General features: G+C 45.0%; 1 protein-coding gene across 2 annotated transcripts in view; it reads left to right on the forward strand.

Annotated features, from left to right (window-relative positions):
• The window catches only part of Tmem233 (transmembrane protein 233), a 35,975-nt gene that overhangs the window by 17,187 nt on the left and 2,844 nt on the right, over nucleotides 1–15,944 (forward strand). Inside the window, exon 2 of one of the 2 annotated variants that reach the window (XM_026403387.2) lies at nucleotides 6,124–6,260. The exons of the other annotated variant lie outside the window; for it this stretch is intronic. Coding sequence (XP_026259172.1) covers nucleotides 6,124–6,260 — 137 coding nt within the window. The remainder of the gene's footprint in view (nucleotides 1–6,123; nucleotides 6,261–15,944) is intronic. 2 annotated transcript variants of the gene reach the window in all.

Genomic DNA, 15,944 nt, shown 5'->3' on the forward strand with positions numbered 1-15,944 from the left:
TACCTTTCAGTCATGCCGATTTCTTGGGAATTTTCAACAACAACAAAAAAATCCTTTCCCACCTCAGGATCATCACACCTGCAGTTCTTCCTGCCAGGCCTTCTCTCCCCAGCTCTTTGCAAACCTGGCTCCTTCTAAGGTCTTCAGGTTTAGTCTCCCTGCTCAGCCCCACAGAGCTCCCCTCCTCCATTTTTCTTAGCTTAATAATATTCCATAATCATATTTATTGCATGCGTACCTTTTTTTTTTTTTTCAGTCTCCACCAGAATGTAAGCACCCTGAGGTCAGGAAGCAGGGTCTGGCAGAGTGGGGCTCAATCGTCTTTGAATGAATGAATGTGCATCTGGGACAGTGGTTCTCAACTCTGGATGCCTCTCAGAATGATCTGGGAAATTTTCAACAAAAATTCTTTGGGTCCTACACTCCCCTCCCCCCACCCCCCCCCACACAAAATCCTGATCCAGTCAGTGTGGAATGGAGCTTGGGCACAAAAATATCTTCAGCGCTCCCTCTTCAGGTGATTCTAAGTGGCAGGCAGGGTCAGGAACCACCAGTCCAAGGGAATATAAAAAGAGTAACTTTGGGGAGTTTCGTCTCCGGTCTACACTGGCAACAACCCCATAGGTGACGCTCTCATCCGGGGTATCACGCGGGATGTAGCAATAGTTCTGCTGTAAAGAGCAGACGGAAGGACAAGTTCTTTCATATTTTCCTGGCTTAGGACAGCGGAGTAGCTTTACCGCCTGGTGTCAGGTGTCACAACTTCCCGGAACATCAGACCCCCTGGGGTTCGGCTTCAGCTATCCAACTTGATGGGGCTACTCTGGTCTCTCCTTCTTTGAGGGGCAGATGTCAGGAGCCGCCTGTACTCCAACAGGTAGCCAGGAGTCGCCACCGCAGGGACAGTCACCTTGCTGCTCTCTGCTGAGGCTTGGCCTAGACACAGTCACCTCACTTCTGACTCCTGACCAAGTTTCCTTCTGTGGGTATTTGGGTATCGTGTGTCCATCCAGGGAAGGGGTGTATAAATAAGCTCGAAATAGCTATATGCTGTGACCATGACATCATGAGATTTACTACAGGAGAGAGGACCTGGCCCACTTTCTGTCAGTGTGACCTTCACCAGCTCATGGCCCCTGACCAAGACCCAGATGCTCCTATTAGGTTTGTGGGTTTGTGATGGTGGCCGGGACTGGGGGGTGGCCAAGAGGCCCTGCAGGGTATTCCCGAGTGCCTTACAAAACGTGTACTGAGAACCCATTTGTTCTACACTCTGATGAATGTTTGTTTGCATCTCAGAAGAAAATAAAAACTGGAAAGAAATTAAAATCCCTTTTTTTTTTAAAACATATTTTGCAAGGATGAACAGACACAGCAACCAGCTGTGTGCGTGGCACTTTAAATAACAGCAGGTAGTTTGTGAAATTATGAGACTGACAGCTGAGAAACTCCTGGCAATGTCCAATCACCACAAGTTAAGAGACAACGGGCAGCCGGACATGGTGGCACATACCTGTCATCCCAGCAGCTCAGGAGGCTGAGCAGGAGGGTGGCGAGTTCAAAGCCAGCCTCAGCAAAAGCGAGGTGCTAAGCAACTCAGTGAGACCCTGTCTCTAAATAAAGTACAAACTAGGGCTGGGGGTGTGGCTCAGGAGTCGAGTGCCCCTGAGTTCAATCCTTGCTATCCAGAGAGAGAGAGAGAGAGAGAGAGAGAGAGAGAGAGAGAGAGAGAGAGAGAGAGAGACTCATGATGTTTCTGTAGGTTTAAAGCTATTTAAAAATAAGAAGTTGCAAAGGAAAAAATTGCACCATGGAAAATTCAGATATTTTTCCAAGAATTCAACAATGATGTGATATTAGGAAGCCTGTCAATGTGACTCAGTATCTTAAATCAGGAATGAGAAGGAGACAGGAATGAGTCAGATGGGGACCCACTAGCCTAGAAGGTCGCCCATCCCGTTCAGAGTGGGAGCAAGGGGGCTTCAGAACCAGTGTGGTAGAATGTTATTCATGTTTAAGGAACAAACACAGAATCCCTGTGTCAGACTGTTAAGACCGAGAAATAAGATTAGGAGAAGAGCTTTACTACGTACTGTATGTTTCTGAAGCATTTAAGAGCTTTCGTGTTCACCAATTCCATTAGTAGTTTTTTAAAAAGAATAAATAAGATCCATGTAAAGTCTCTAAAGTCATTTTGAGTCTTTCTAGTTCTTCCTTTCTAGAAAGGAAAAGGACCTTTTGCATTCTAAGCTCTTCAGAGAAGGATTTAGAAACCAGGCATTTTCTCTAAAACCCATTTCCACCCCTTCAGTCTGTTGATTCTGCCAAGAAACCCTTTGAAGGCCATTCCAACTGGGAGAGGAAGAGGATGGTGGCTGAGAGTTGGAGGGTAGCTTAGTGGTAGAGCCCCTGCCCAGCTTGCCTGAGGTCCTGGGTTCAATCCCAGCACCACCACCAAAAATTAAAATACAGGAAAAAAAAATGACAGTGGACATGTTGTGAAGGAAGAAAAGAACTCCTTCTGTTTAGTTCTCCATCCTAAAACCGAGACGTGCAGCCCCAGGAAGTCCTTCAGAATGAAGTCTGAGTGTCCTCAAGTCCCCTGCTCTGGTCCCTCCCCTCCATAGCCTTCCATCCACCCACCAGATTTCCCTGTGAGCAGCTCCGAGGACTCGCAGGGAGAGGAGAGTTCACACCCACACTTGATGCTTGTTGTTCAAGCCGACAGCAGCCCCTATTCCTGGACTCCTTCAAGGTCTCTCTTAGGAGCCCTGGAAAGATGGTTGTTTGTAGAGGAGCAGGTCACATACGAGATACCGGACTGGCAACAAGCGATCAGGGCTTGGACCCAAGTACCCCCCAAGTCAGGTGGTCAGCATGGCTGCCCTGACCTGTATTGAACAACTCCAATGGCCCCGGGCCCCCCTCCCATCCCACCTGAGCTCATGGGCAACGGATGCCTGGTCGATGGAGGTGCCCTTCAACATGGCACAGAAGGGCTGTTCTTCCTGCACGGTTGGTCATTGCTGCTGAGAGCATAAAACTGTCTTCTTTTTCAAACAGCCAAGAGTTGGCATTGTTTGGGGCAATATAGTGGCATGGAGTCTTATTATATTTCCTTGGGTTGTGGCCACATCAGCCATCATTAGATTATGACTAATCTCTGAACTATGTTTTTTAAGGAAGTATGAAAGAATAATGAGTAGTTTGGGAGAGGCCACATCTTCCTAGTTCTAGATTGAATGATGAGCTCTGGATTCAGGCTTCCTAATGTTCTGTGCAGGGACTTGGATTAGGAAGCATCCAGAACAGCTTCTCAAACTTGGGTCCTCAAAGATTTGGATCCAGCCAGGTTATTCTGTGGCACCCCAAAGATCTCAGCTTTCGGATAAGAATAGCGCGGGGAGTAGCAACTCGGTAAAACGAACATTTGTTGAACTTATACTCTGTGCTGGGTCAGTGCTGAAACCCTTGATGTGCATTAACTCACTGAATGCTCCAATGGGAAGTAGGTGCTGTTACTGTTGTCCCCAATTTATGGACGAAGACACCGCCTTAGCTCTCACAGCTGTTAAGACATGGAATTTGAACTCTGGTCTCTCTAAGCTTAGAGTTCATAGTGTATTCCATAGTCCCTTGGAATATATTTCAAGATAGTGGGCATCTCGACCTCCTAGAGATCAGGTGCCTACACCAAAGGTTTTCAATCCTGTGAAAGTGTAAGTTGGAAGCAACCCAACTGTCCATAGAGGGATGGGTGGATACACAAGTCGTGGCCCATGCCTTGCTGTAGTCCAGCTGGGCTGCCTAAGTCCGGCTGGGCAAAATAGCCGAGAGGTGACAAGCAACTTGAAGGTTGAAGCAGGTACTACTTTATTGCGAGTGAACTCAGCAGGAACTGAGAACTCAAAGTAGCGGGCACCCAAGGTAGCGGGACAACAGAGATGCATATACCCAACTAATTACACAAGCTTAACTTAATTAACATCATCTAGATACAGCAGTCAGTCATTCAGGAATCCTCATCATCTTAATGGCTCTCTGGCATTACTTCACAAACCACTCCTCCTGGCAAAGTGCCAGGTGCCCTCTTGACTTGATTTGCATCCCCTACAATGCCTGCCATAGAATATTATCCTACATTAAAAAGAAGGGGATTTCTGACACATAGGTGAACTCTAAAGGCATCATCAGCCAGTCACAGAATGGCAAACACTACAGGGTCCTGCATCTAGGAGGCACCCAGGACAGTCAAATTCATAGAGTCAGAAAGTAGAATTATCATCTTCAGGGGTGGAGGGGTAGGTGGAATGAGTTTGGCCTATATGGAATTTCCATTTAGGAAAGAAAAAGTTCTGGATGTGGCTGGTGGTTGATGTTTGCACAACAATGTGAAGATACTTCAATGTCATTGAACTGTGCACCTAAAAATGATGGATTTTATGCATAAATCATCATCATAAATGCAACCCTCAAAATGTGTGCCTCGTCTCCACACCAGTTTAAGTCAGAGTCTCTCTGGGACGAGGCCAGATATCTAATGATCTTAACTTCCCATCTGTTTCTAATTTGGCTCTCAGGGTGCAGAACTCCAGATCTGGGACTCGGATTTCTGGAACTCACCAGAAGTCCCCGAGTTGTCACAGGTTCCTCACTCTCTTGTGCAAACAAGGTGCCTGAAGCAAGTCCTCCTCGTTACTGATCCTCCGAGGCTATTGGTGACTAAGGTGGCTCAGCTCCAGGAATTAATGAAAGGCTCCAAAAGCAAAAAATCTCCCGGGTATTTCTCTGTCTTGGAATTGTCCGCACACACCTAACCCCCCTTGATCGTCCAGGAAGAGGACAATCATTACTGCAGTAATGATTTCAAATCAATAACAGAAGTTCCCAGTGAAACCTATGGTTCACACCACTGATGGAGACCCTCAGTACATATCTCTTAATAAATATGCCAGACTTCTTTAAGCTGCAGCTCAACATTGGGGTGATTCTTAGCAGTGGGAGAACAAAGAGGGTTCATTGTAACAAAGATGAATAGTTCTGGGTCTTTAGCTGAGCTGCAAGGATTCTTGAGCACCTCCTCTGAGCCTGCCCCGGGCTAGCTCAGAGAACTCCAAGATGCCCTCGAGGCACACACATTCTGCAGGGCAACAGCCATGTCCATACCTCTATTTAATCCATACAGATACCTTGAGCTCCTACCCTATGCCAGACACTGCTCAAAGAGCAACAAAAGGAATATTTAAATATTTAACAAGTTTGGCACAAACACAGAATCAGAAAGGAAGTTCCCCTGAGCCCAGTAATAACCCTTAACATGCTGGATTATGGAGATGTGGAGGAGGGGACGGGATAGACAGGACATTGGGGAAAGGAGACAAAGCTTAGTGCAACCTTTTAATAGGGAAAGCTCTACCTGTAGGTACCAGTTGAATGACAGGCTTGGCCTGGGCATAGAGGTGGTCCATTCCATCAAAGTCCCTGACCTCAGGGACTGCCCTTCTCATGCAGAAACAGGTGAAATTTTATTGTAAATGACCAAATAGCAAATATTTGAGGCCTAACAAGCCCTACAGTCTCTGTCCCAACTATTTAATCAAAATAGTCACAGACAATAGTAAACAGATGGATGTGGCTACGTTTCAAGCAAACTTTTATAAAAAGAGGCAGAGGGCTGGGTTGGGCTCATGGGTCCTAGTTTGCATAGTTAGTGCTAGTGGACAAGACAGACGTCCCCCTTCATCCTATCATCCTATAAATGTGTGCCAAGCATATTCTACGTGGCCAGTGTTCCTCTGGGCACTTGCTGAACAAGTCAGACAACGGTTCCTGCCCACATAGTCATAATATTCCCATGGGAGGGACAAAATCAATCCTTTTAGTAGTCTCTGGGACATGCTAAGATGAAAGCAATCAGGAAATACAGAGAGGGCGGTTGACTGTACCTTGGAGTTGAGGGGAGGCTTTCCTGGAGGACCTGCAAGCCATGCTGTGTGCTCCGCAGCCCAGAGCTGGGAGGAGCAGAGTCACCCAGCCTCCTAGAGACGTTGGGTCAGGACAGCCTGCGAATCCTCAGGCCTTGTGGGTGTGTGACGTCACCAGCTCTTCCCTTGTGTCCCCCAGTCTCTGAACAGCTACAACGAAGGAGACTTGGAAGGAGCCAGGCGGCTGGGGAGGAATGCCAAGTGGGTGGCCATCGCGTCCATCATCATCGGCCTTCTGATCATCGGCATCTCTTGTGCCGTGCACTTCTCGAGGAAGTAAGTAGGCCTTCTGAATCCCTCCCCGCGGGAACGCCTCCTCCTGACTGCCCACTGGCACCTGCTAGGATGGGTTAGGGTCCACCCCAGTAACAAATAACTCAAAACAAAAGGCTTTTTCTATCTGCTTCATGTGACCCCGGACTATGTTGTCAGGAGGAGGTCTCTCCTCCACACAGTCATTCAGGGCCCCAGGGTGACCCAGCTCCACCACCCTGCAGCTACTGTACCTAGAAAAGTGGGTGACTGGATTCAGCTTGTCATGACCACTGTCTTTTTGAATTGTAACCACCACGATTGCCCAGAATAATGCTAGTCGTTTGTCCTGCATAATTTCCCAGCAACTATAAACAGACAAAACCATCGGAGGGGTATGTGGGAGCTTTAAAACCAAATTCTGGCTCCAAGGATGCACCTGAATCTTTGATCTTAAGATAAACCAGATACATTCTAGCCAGGTTGGAGTCCGTTTTGTCCTAACCCACACATCCTCTTTCTGACCAAATTGCGAGGATTCAACTCTCTTGCTGCCATCCAGGATGACGCTTCCGTCAGCAAGAACCCTAATAAATTTCACCCTTTGCAATCCCAGCCTCTCTCTTGAGTCTCACCACATCTTGGGGTGGGTCCTCGTCCACTAGAATTGGGTTTTTCCAGAACAAGGGGTCAACAGACATTAGCTACAAAGAGCTAGGTATTAAATATTTTAGGCCTTGGACACAACTATTTGATTCTGCCATCCTAACACAAGAGGAGCCTTGGGCAATATGCAAATGAGCAGGTGCAGTATGCAAATGAGCAAGTGGCTGTGTTCCACTACAACTTTATTTATGAAAATAAGATATCTTGTCTGTGGTCCTCTGATCTAGAACAGGGTGTATCCTCAGGCTGAGACAGGGAGAAGGAGGAGGACAGGAGAATCTCATGTGGACTTTTCATGGCAGGAGTCTGGGAGTCACAACTGTCACTTAGGCTCACTATTAGATGAAGAAAACCAGTCACACAGTCCCATCTAACCGTGACAGGGTGGGAAATGCCTGGGAGTACATGGTGTATTTAGGAGGACTCCTTGATTTGCATTACCACATGATCTGTAAGATGATTCCCTGTGTGATGTGGCCTTAAACTAGCCCGGTGATTCTTAGTTTAAGGGCCACCAGAAACACTGTGTGTTTTGGGTATCAGGGATGAGCCCTGATCTCATAAAGAGACAGAGGCTGTTAATTGGGACACGTTTCTTCTGGTTTCTTCAGTTAGCTGAGCTAAGCTCCATCTGCTAGAATCAATGACCCTTTCCACTAGAGCTCTGACAGAGGACGAGGGGGTATGATGGACAACCCAGACTCAGAAATTACAAGTCCACATCCATCCCTGTCTAGCTGGGTCAATTCTGGTGATACAGATAAGAATGCCGAGAAATTCTTTAGGTTTCTGCCGGAGAGGTACAACTAACTCTTCCTATACCCTTGACCCCTGCACTTTGCCCCTTGAGCTGGGCAGGGCGATTCCTTGGCTCAGTTGACTAGAGAAGCTCATCTGGGTGGGTGAGGGAGGAAGTAGGCATCCTTCATCCCGCCAGATCAGCCAGCTTGACCTTGGCAACCAAGAGAGCAGTGGATGTCACAGTGGACCAACTTCCTATCGGACGTGCCAGAACCGGGAGCAGTCAGTGGCCCGATGGAGGGGGTGACATCAAGACAGAAACTGTCCCAGGTGAAAAAATAGGTGGCTCTGTCCCCAAAAGGGAGAAAAGGACACGGACACAGAAAGCTCAAAGCTTCTTGCTTTGACGGCATGGATGTCGACAGGGTCTAATTGATTGAAAGTTTATGATATGGGCCCATGAAGAGGAAGACAGTTGGGAAACAGTTGTGGACACTCCTGACTTTATCACAACATGCTGTGTGTGTGTGTGTGTGTGTGTGTGTGTGCAAGTGCACACGCGTGCATCATGGAGTACAGGATCAATGGTGCAGATCAGGCCCTCGCTTAGCATTGACTCACCTTCAGCCATTTGTTTAACTTCTCCTAACCTCGGTTTCCTCATCTGCCTATTAGGGGTTGTAATAGTACCCATTTCATTTCATAAAGCTATTGTAAAAGTTGATTAGACTGACCCACAGAATTTGTGGAGTTTGCAGTCTGTTTCTTAAGTCGTACACTAAAAATGCTGACCATTTATGAAGCCCGTTATTACTACTGTCACCAACATTATGGATAACGAGGACCCCAGGATATAAAATGCCATTAAACAGAGTTCAAGGCTCTGTATCTGTGACTCACACTCAAAGGATGGTGTTCCCAGGGAATGAGACTAAGTCTTGGCTAAACTCCTGAGGATTAGGGAAATACTCACTGCCCAGATCAGAGCGTGAGCTAAGAGGGTTATAATAATAGCAGTCCACGCTGGTATTGACCTTGCCATTTGCCAGACACCATTCCAAACACTGACATAGATTAATCCTTGTTGAAGCCTCACAGTAATCCAAACAGGTAGGTATTATTATCCCCATTTTTCAGATAAGGAAACTGAGGCTCAGAGATGAAGGGATTTGTGTAAATTTCCATAGCTAATTAGTGGGAAACAGGATGTGAGTGTGTTAGGGCTTGAGTGTGTGTTCTTCATACTGTTCTTCACCACAACTGCACACGACCTCCACAACAATGTGACCCTTCTGGTATGCACAGAAACGAAGGCAGTACTTAGCACTTGCCTTAGAACTAATGCCAGCACCCCTTTACAGGGGGATGGGGTTAGGGTTTCCCACTTCAAAAACATGTGAGGACCACAGGCCAAGGGTCACCAAGTCCAAGGACTGCAGGACTCAGGCAGGGAGCTTACGTGAATGAAGCAGCCCGGTCATGGGGCAATAGGGAGTGGTGGGGACTGTGGTTGATTGGTTTATAGAGAACAGCTACCACTCTGCCCCAATTGTTACCACTTAAGGCCCCATTTTTCAAGAGGTGTTAGAGATCTGGGCTTTTGTATAAGCTCTTCTGATTTTTGGATGTTGACTGCAAATTCATAGTGTTAACAGCCTGGGTACTAACTACTTTGTATTTAGTTGGCAATCGGTGGTGGACCATTTGGCTTTCAAAGATTAGTTACATGAGACATTGTCTAAGAAGTTTTGTAAGGAGCACAGAAGTCTTCCTAGATAAGGACTGTCTTCATTCCTCTTATGTTTCTTTCTGGACGTGTATACACTTGTGATTGAAGTTTGCTGACTTAGGAATAAGAAGTAGGAGAGAGGGTGATTTCTCATTCCTTCTCCCCATGCTTAGAGCCTAGACTTTAGGATCAGTTTTAGCAAGATTCAAATCCTAGTTCCAACACACAGACCATATGAGCAAGTTATTAAATTCTCTATGACTCTATTTCCCCATTAAATAAAAACAGAATTATTTCCCTATCTATAAATTCAGATTCCTTTTTTGGTTCTGGGGATTAAACCCAGGGTGCTCTACCACTGAGCTACATCTCCAGTTTTTGTTTTGTTTTGTTTTGTTTTTTCATTTTGAGACAGAATCTCACTAAGTTGCTGAGGCTGGCCTTGAACTTGCAATCTTCCAGTCTCAGCCTCCAGAGTCAGTGGGATTACAGGCTGCGTGCACCACCTCAGATTCCTTTTAAATACTTTTCCCTCTATGTTATAAAGAGAACACAAAAAAAGTTTCCAGAGTTAGAATCCCATGGAGAAACTCAAATTTAAAGTGTTTGTCATGTGTGTGCAAGAGAGAGAGACAGACACACAGAAAAGAGAGACTGACGCAGGGAGAAGAGGCAGAAAGAGTAAGAAGGAGAGGGAGTAAAAGAATGAGGCAGACAAATAAAGGAAAAAATGATGGAGAAAGACAATAAGGAACTAATCCTTAGAAAATGAAATCAATTCTATTTTCCTATAAAGATTAAAAAATATAGCCAATTTCTCAATAATCCTTTGGAATAAAAATTCCCCAGACCTAGTTTACTAGAGGAATTGAATGGCAATGTATAGCCACTAAGGAAGAGTTCCCAACCCTTACACTGCAGAAGAATGATCTGGAAGGTTTAGAAGTCCTCATCCAAACCCACCTTCAAAAGATTCCAGCTCAGCCAGGCCCAATGGCCCACGCCTGTCATCCCAGCAGCTCAGGAGGCTGAGGCAGGAGGATCGTGAGTTCAAAGCCAGCCTCAGCAACAGCGAGGTGCTAAGCCACTCAGTGAGATCCTGTCTCTAAATAAAATACAAAATAGGGCTGGGGACGGGGCTCAGTGGTCCAGGGCCCCTGAGTTCAATCCCTGGTACCTCCCTCACACCAAAAAAAGAAAAAAAATTCCAGCTCACTAAAATAAGATGTGAATCCCAGGAATCCGCATCTTTTCAGCTCTTCACACCACCCTGGAGATTCAGACACTGGTAGTTAGCAGAACCCTCTTTGTCAAGTCCTAGCAAATTTCCTCTCCCACGTCCAAAAGGAAGACCACACCTACGACGGTAGCTGTTAACACTGGGGTCAGTTTTCATTTACATCAGCAAACTCATCATCCCAATTTATTCCAAGTCAATGCCAAGGAGGGGAATAGGGTTACCACCAAGCAGATGTCCCCAGAGGAGGTTCTGTTGGAACAACCTAAAGGCAGCAAGGTCTTCCACAGAGGGTTGGGGAAATCTGACTTCAAAGGACACCAATTCCCAGATATGGTGGCTCGTGCCTATAATCCCAGTTACTCAGAGGCTGAGACAGGAGGCTAGCTAGTTTGAGGCCAGCCTGGACAAATTATGAGGCCCTATAAGAAAGAAAGAAAGAAAGAAAGAAAGAAAGAAAGAAAGAAAGAAAGAAAGAAAGAAAGAAAGAAAGAAAGAAAGAAAGAAAAGAAAAGAAAAGAAAAAATTTTTTAAAGTCTGGAGTCAGTGGGATTACAGGTGTGCACCACCTCAGATTCCTTTTAAATACTTTTCCCTCCATGTTATCAAAAAGAACAAGTCTGGAGATCAGATAAAGAGCCATCAATGTGTGTCTAAGTTTCATTCAAAAATGTAAACTGTCTTTTAGGCCTCGCCTTTCAAAATATTTGTCTTTATCCTCAACGTCCCACCTGTTGAAGAACAGATTGAAACCCCAAGTGGTTGAAATTCCAGGGAGTAGCTTTTTTGGAATAGCCTCAGGTCCTGATAGTCTTTACCCAAATTCCTCAGAAGGTCTCATTCATTCTAATTTTACAGGGTATCTATCCCAGCCACGTAGTAGTTGGGCAAAGAAAGATAGGGTTTGGTGTCATCCAATTCATAAGATCCGAGAATCACTTGAGTCAAAATGTTCGATAAGTTTGACTTGAACACTGTGTTGATAGAAGTGTTCTGGTCCAAACGGAATCATAAAAATTAGTCTTCCCCAAATTAGAAAAAAAAAAATTTCTGCCCTTAAGTTGCTGGGGAGAGTGAAATGATGAATGGCACAGGTGAAATTTGCACAAACGGTGGCCCTCTCTCTTACCAATCCTAATGAATTCCGATGCCCATCCTAAACCAGCGCACTGCAGGAGTTAGGGTCAGATCCCACCAGCTGATGCTCATTCTCGCGAGACTTCCCCTAGCCAGATGCCAATCATAAGCCCCAGACCTGTGCTTCGGACCAGTCCCGCATAAATTAGGAGTTTCCCAAACCCCTTCTTCAGGTTCTCTTAACTTGCTGGGAGGATTCACAGAATTCAGGGAAACATTTACTCATATTTACTCATTTATTATAAAGTATATCCCAAGGATGTAGATGAACATCAGAAGGAATGCGTAGGGCACGGGATGCAGGAAGGGGTACAGAGGTTCCATCCTTCTCTGAGCTGCACCCTCCAGGCTCATGCCCAGCAGTGCGGGACCTACTAGAAACCTGTCTCTGGGGAGTGGTATGGAGGCTTCATTATGTGGGCATGATTGATTGCATCATGGGCCTTGATGGTCAATTAACCCTTCACCCCTTTCCCCCCTCCCTGGAAGTTGGGGTGAAGAGGTCAGGCTGAATGTGCAAACTTCTAATCCTATGCTGTGTTCCCCTGGCCACCAGCCCCCATCCGAGTCTACCCAGCACCCACCGGGAGTCACTTTTTAGGACAAAAGATGCTCCTATCGCCCAGGAAAACTCTAAGGGCTCTAGAAACTCTGTGTCAGAAACTTGAGTCAAAGAGCAAATATTGGAACAAAAGATTCTCTTAGCACCCGGATCTACAAGAGCATTGGGAACTCTGTCTTAGGATCCAGAAACAGGGACCAAATACATAGTCCTATTGTCTCACACTATGACACCTAAGATGCCTGCTAGAATCCTCTGTTCTTGTGCTTTTCCTGGGAAGGTAGTGGTTTCCTCTTCCTCCTTCCTTGTGGTCATGTTCCTGGTCACTTGTCTTGATGTCCTCTGAAATTCACTGGGACTTCCTTAGTGGCATAGTCAGTTGACCATGACAAAGTTTGGGTGCAAGGGAGACCAGTGTTCTCAGCCATAAGTATGATACTCTCAGATGACCCAGTGGTCATCTGGGAGTGTACAGTGGAGCTGTGTCTTTTTAAAGGTGTCTTAAGACCCGAAACCATGTTCCAGGCTCTTGACCATGGAGCAGAGTGGCAGCGAGAATGTTTTTGTTTTTGTTGGAGGTGGGGGAGGGCGAGTGTTTTTGGTTGTTGTTTGTTTTGTTTTGTTTTGTTAGTATCAGGGATTGAACCCAGGGCACTTTACCACTGAGTCACATCCCCAGCCCTTTTTAATGTTTTTATTTGGAAACAGCTCTCTTACTAAGTTGCTTGGAGTCTCGCTAAGTTGCTGAGGCTGACTCTGAACTTGCAATCCTGATGGCTCAGCCTCCCACGTCACTGGGATTACAGGCCTATCTATGCCACACCATGCCCGGTGCTTTTTTTCTTTTTGAGTGACGTAAATAGTTGACTTGCCATAAGCTAAATGCATATACAAGGTGAGCCACTAAATTCGCATCTCTGAATGGTCTCAGAGATGTCTAAATAGCCAGGTACACATCCAACCCTGCATTAAAAGTGCTCACATGTTACTCTTCACCTTAGGACCCTTTATGTTCCGAGGTTTCTATTAAGGAAGAACTTGACCTTTGGGGAGGGCTAAGGGTCCCAAGATTGTGTCCCATTAATAGGGACATGGAGTGAGGAGCTATTAATCCATTCTTCACCAGGAAAGCATCTCTCTTATAAATGCACTGACATGAATGTAGTTCTCTGGCCTCAAAACATCCTATCTAGATGGGAGGAAAGTATGTCAAGATAGGCCTAAAGCAAGAACGTGGCCTTTTTGCAAAAAAAAAACATAAATCAAATCCATCTTCTTTCCTGTACTATGGGTGAGGGCAAGGTTTCCCGGGAGTTGTTTCTACCCAGATGTGTCTTTGGAGAATTTTTGTGATTCTGTAATGAAAAATGAGGATATCACCCATTTCCCCAGGTCAGAAGGGACTTTGTTGGCTCAGATAAGTTGAGGGAGAGATAAGTCAGAACTAAGTTGCCAGCAGAGAAAGAATTTTTTTTTAATGTGAGGGGCACATAAGCTTATGGGATGTTGGGGAAGAAATCAGAATAAACATGAAAAAAGACGGTCCCTCTCACTAGCCAGCGGGGAAGCACAAATTCAAGCAATAATGAAATACTGTGTGATTTTTGTCTGCCAGATTGAAACAATTAAAAAGATGGATAATATCTGTGTTGGCAGGGTGCAAAAAAATGGATACAGTACTATTGGTGGAGGAGTGAATGGGACAGTCTCTGGCAAGTCAATTGGATGTGTAGTCAGTACTCTGTATCCGTAGGTTTCACACCCGTGGATTCTACCAATCACAAAATTGGGGAGGGGGAATTGCATCTATATTTAAAAATGTACAGATTTTTTTTTTGTCATTGATCCCTAAACAATAAAGTATAGCAACGATTTACACAGGATCTACATTGCATTAGGGATTATGAGTGGTCGAGAGAGGATCTAGGAAGTGCAAAAGGGCTATGCAGATACTCTGCCATTTTATATACAGAACATGAGCTGCTGTGGATTTGGGTGGCCAGAGTGGGACCTGGAACCAATCCTCCTTGGATTCCAAAGGACAGTGATACTTATTAAACTTTAAAATCCACGTGCCTGCCAACCCAGCAATTCCACTTCTCAAAATCCACCCTGGATACAGGTGCACACAAATGCACGTGAAACAGTAATTCTGCACCCCAGCTACACAGCAGAATCACCTGGGGGGCTTTTTAAAAATTCTGAAGCCCAGAGCCCACCCTAGGGGAAATTTTATTAGAATCTCCCGTGATAGGACCGGGCACCAGCAGGTTTTAGGCTCACCAAGGCATTCTAACGTGCAGCCTGTGTTATGAGACATAGATACGCAATAAGTTCACGGCAGCTTGGTTTGAAATAAGGGAAACCTTGAAACAATCTAAATGTCCATTTGTGGGAAGTTTACATAAGTAGCAGCTTATTCTCAGGATGGGATACTACCCTGCATTTAAACATGAAAACATCTGTCCTACTCTAACCTTACAAGGCCTTGCACGATCATTTGCTGCCTCTCTGTCTCATCTTCCTACACTCTCCCCATCATGCCATAGTGGATTCTTCTGTTGGAGGAGTGCAAATATGTTCCTGCCCCAGGGTCTTTGCACTTGCTCTTGCCTCAGCCTGAAACTCTCTTTATTCTTATCCATGCAGCACATACCATCTCTTCCTCAGATGCATGCTCAGCTATTACCTTAGCTTTATCCAATTTTACTTTTCTTCCTAACATTTACCACTCCCTGGTTCCCCATACTGGGATGAGAAACCCAGGAATGTTTTCATTTCTGTCATTTCCCATAATAATAGACCACAGCCCTTAAGGATGCCTGCTTTGAAGCTAGAGCGCTAGAGTTTCAATCCAGGGTCCTTGGGCACGTCTTTTAACCCATCTGTGCCTCAGTTTTCTCTTGCATAAAATGGGGACAATAACAGTACCTACCTTCTGGAGCTGGAAAGATTCAATTGCATAAATCAGTGTCTGACGCTCTCTACTGTGTGATTGTCAGGTATTAAAAGGGTCAGTGGGGGCTGGGGTTGTGATCCAGTGGGAGAACATGAGGCCATGGGTGTGATCTTCAGCACCACATAAAAATAAAGGTACTGTGTCCACCTACTACTAATATATATATATATTTTAATTTAATACATTATATTAATAATATATTATATTATTTAATATATTTATATTATTTAATATATTATATTTATATCATTTAATATATTATATTATATTAATAATATAATATATTATTTAATTTTTAAATATATATATATTTAAAAAAGAATCACCAGTACTGAAAGTGATGCCCATCGTGTAATTGTTCATCGAATAAATTAACAAGTAAACAAAAAAAAATTGCAGAAAAGCATACAGTAAGCCCTCCATCTCTGTGGGCTCTGCATCTGACTGTTCAACCAACAGCAGGGGAAACAAATTACTTTTTAAATTGCATCTGTACTGAACATGCATAGACTTTTTTCTTGTTATTATTCCCTAAACAAAACAGTGTAACAACTACTTACGCGGCAGTTACATTGTACTAGATAGTATGAGTAACCCGCAGATGATTGAAAGTATGTTAGGACGTTCCATTTTCTATCAAAGACTTGAGCATCTGTGGATTTTTATGTCCTTGGGAG

This window comes from Urocitellus parryii, chromosome 3, assembly GCF_045843805.1.
Source record: "Urocitellus parryii isolate mUroPar1 chromosome 3, mUroPar1.hap1, whole genome shotgun sequence".
Taxonomy (NCBI): Eukaryota; Metazoa; Chordata; class Mammalia; order Rodentia; family Sciuridae; genus Urocitellus; species Urocitellus parryii.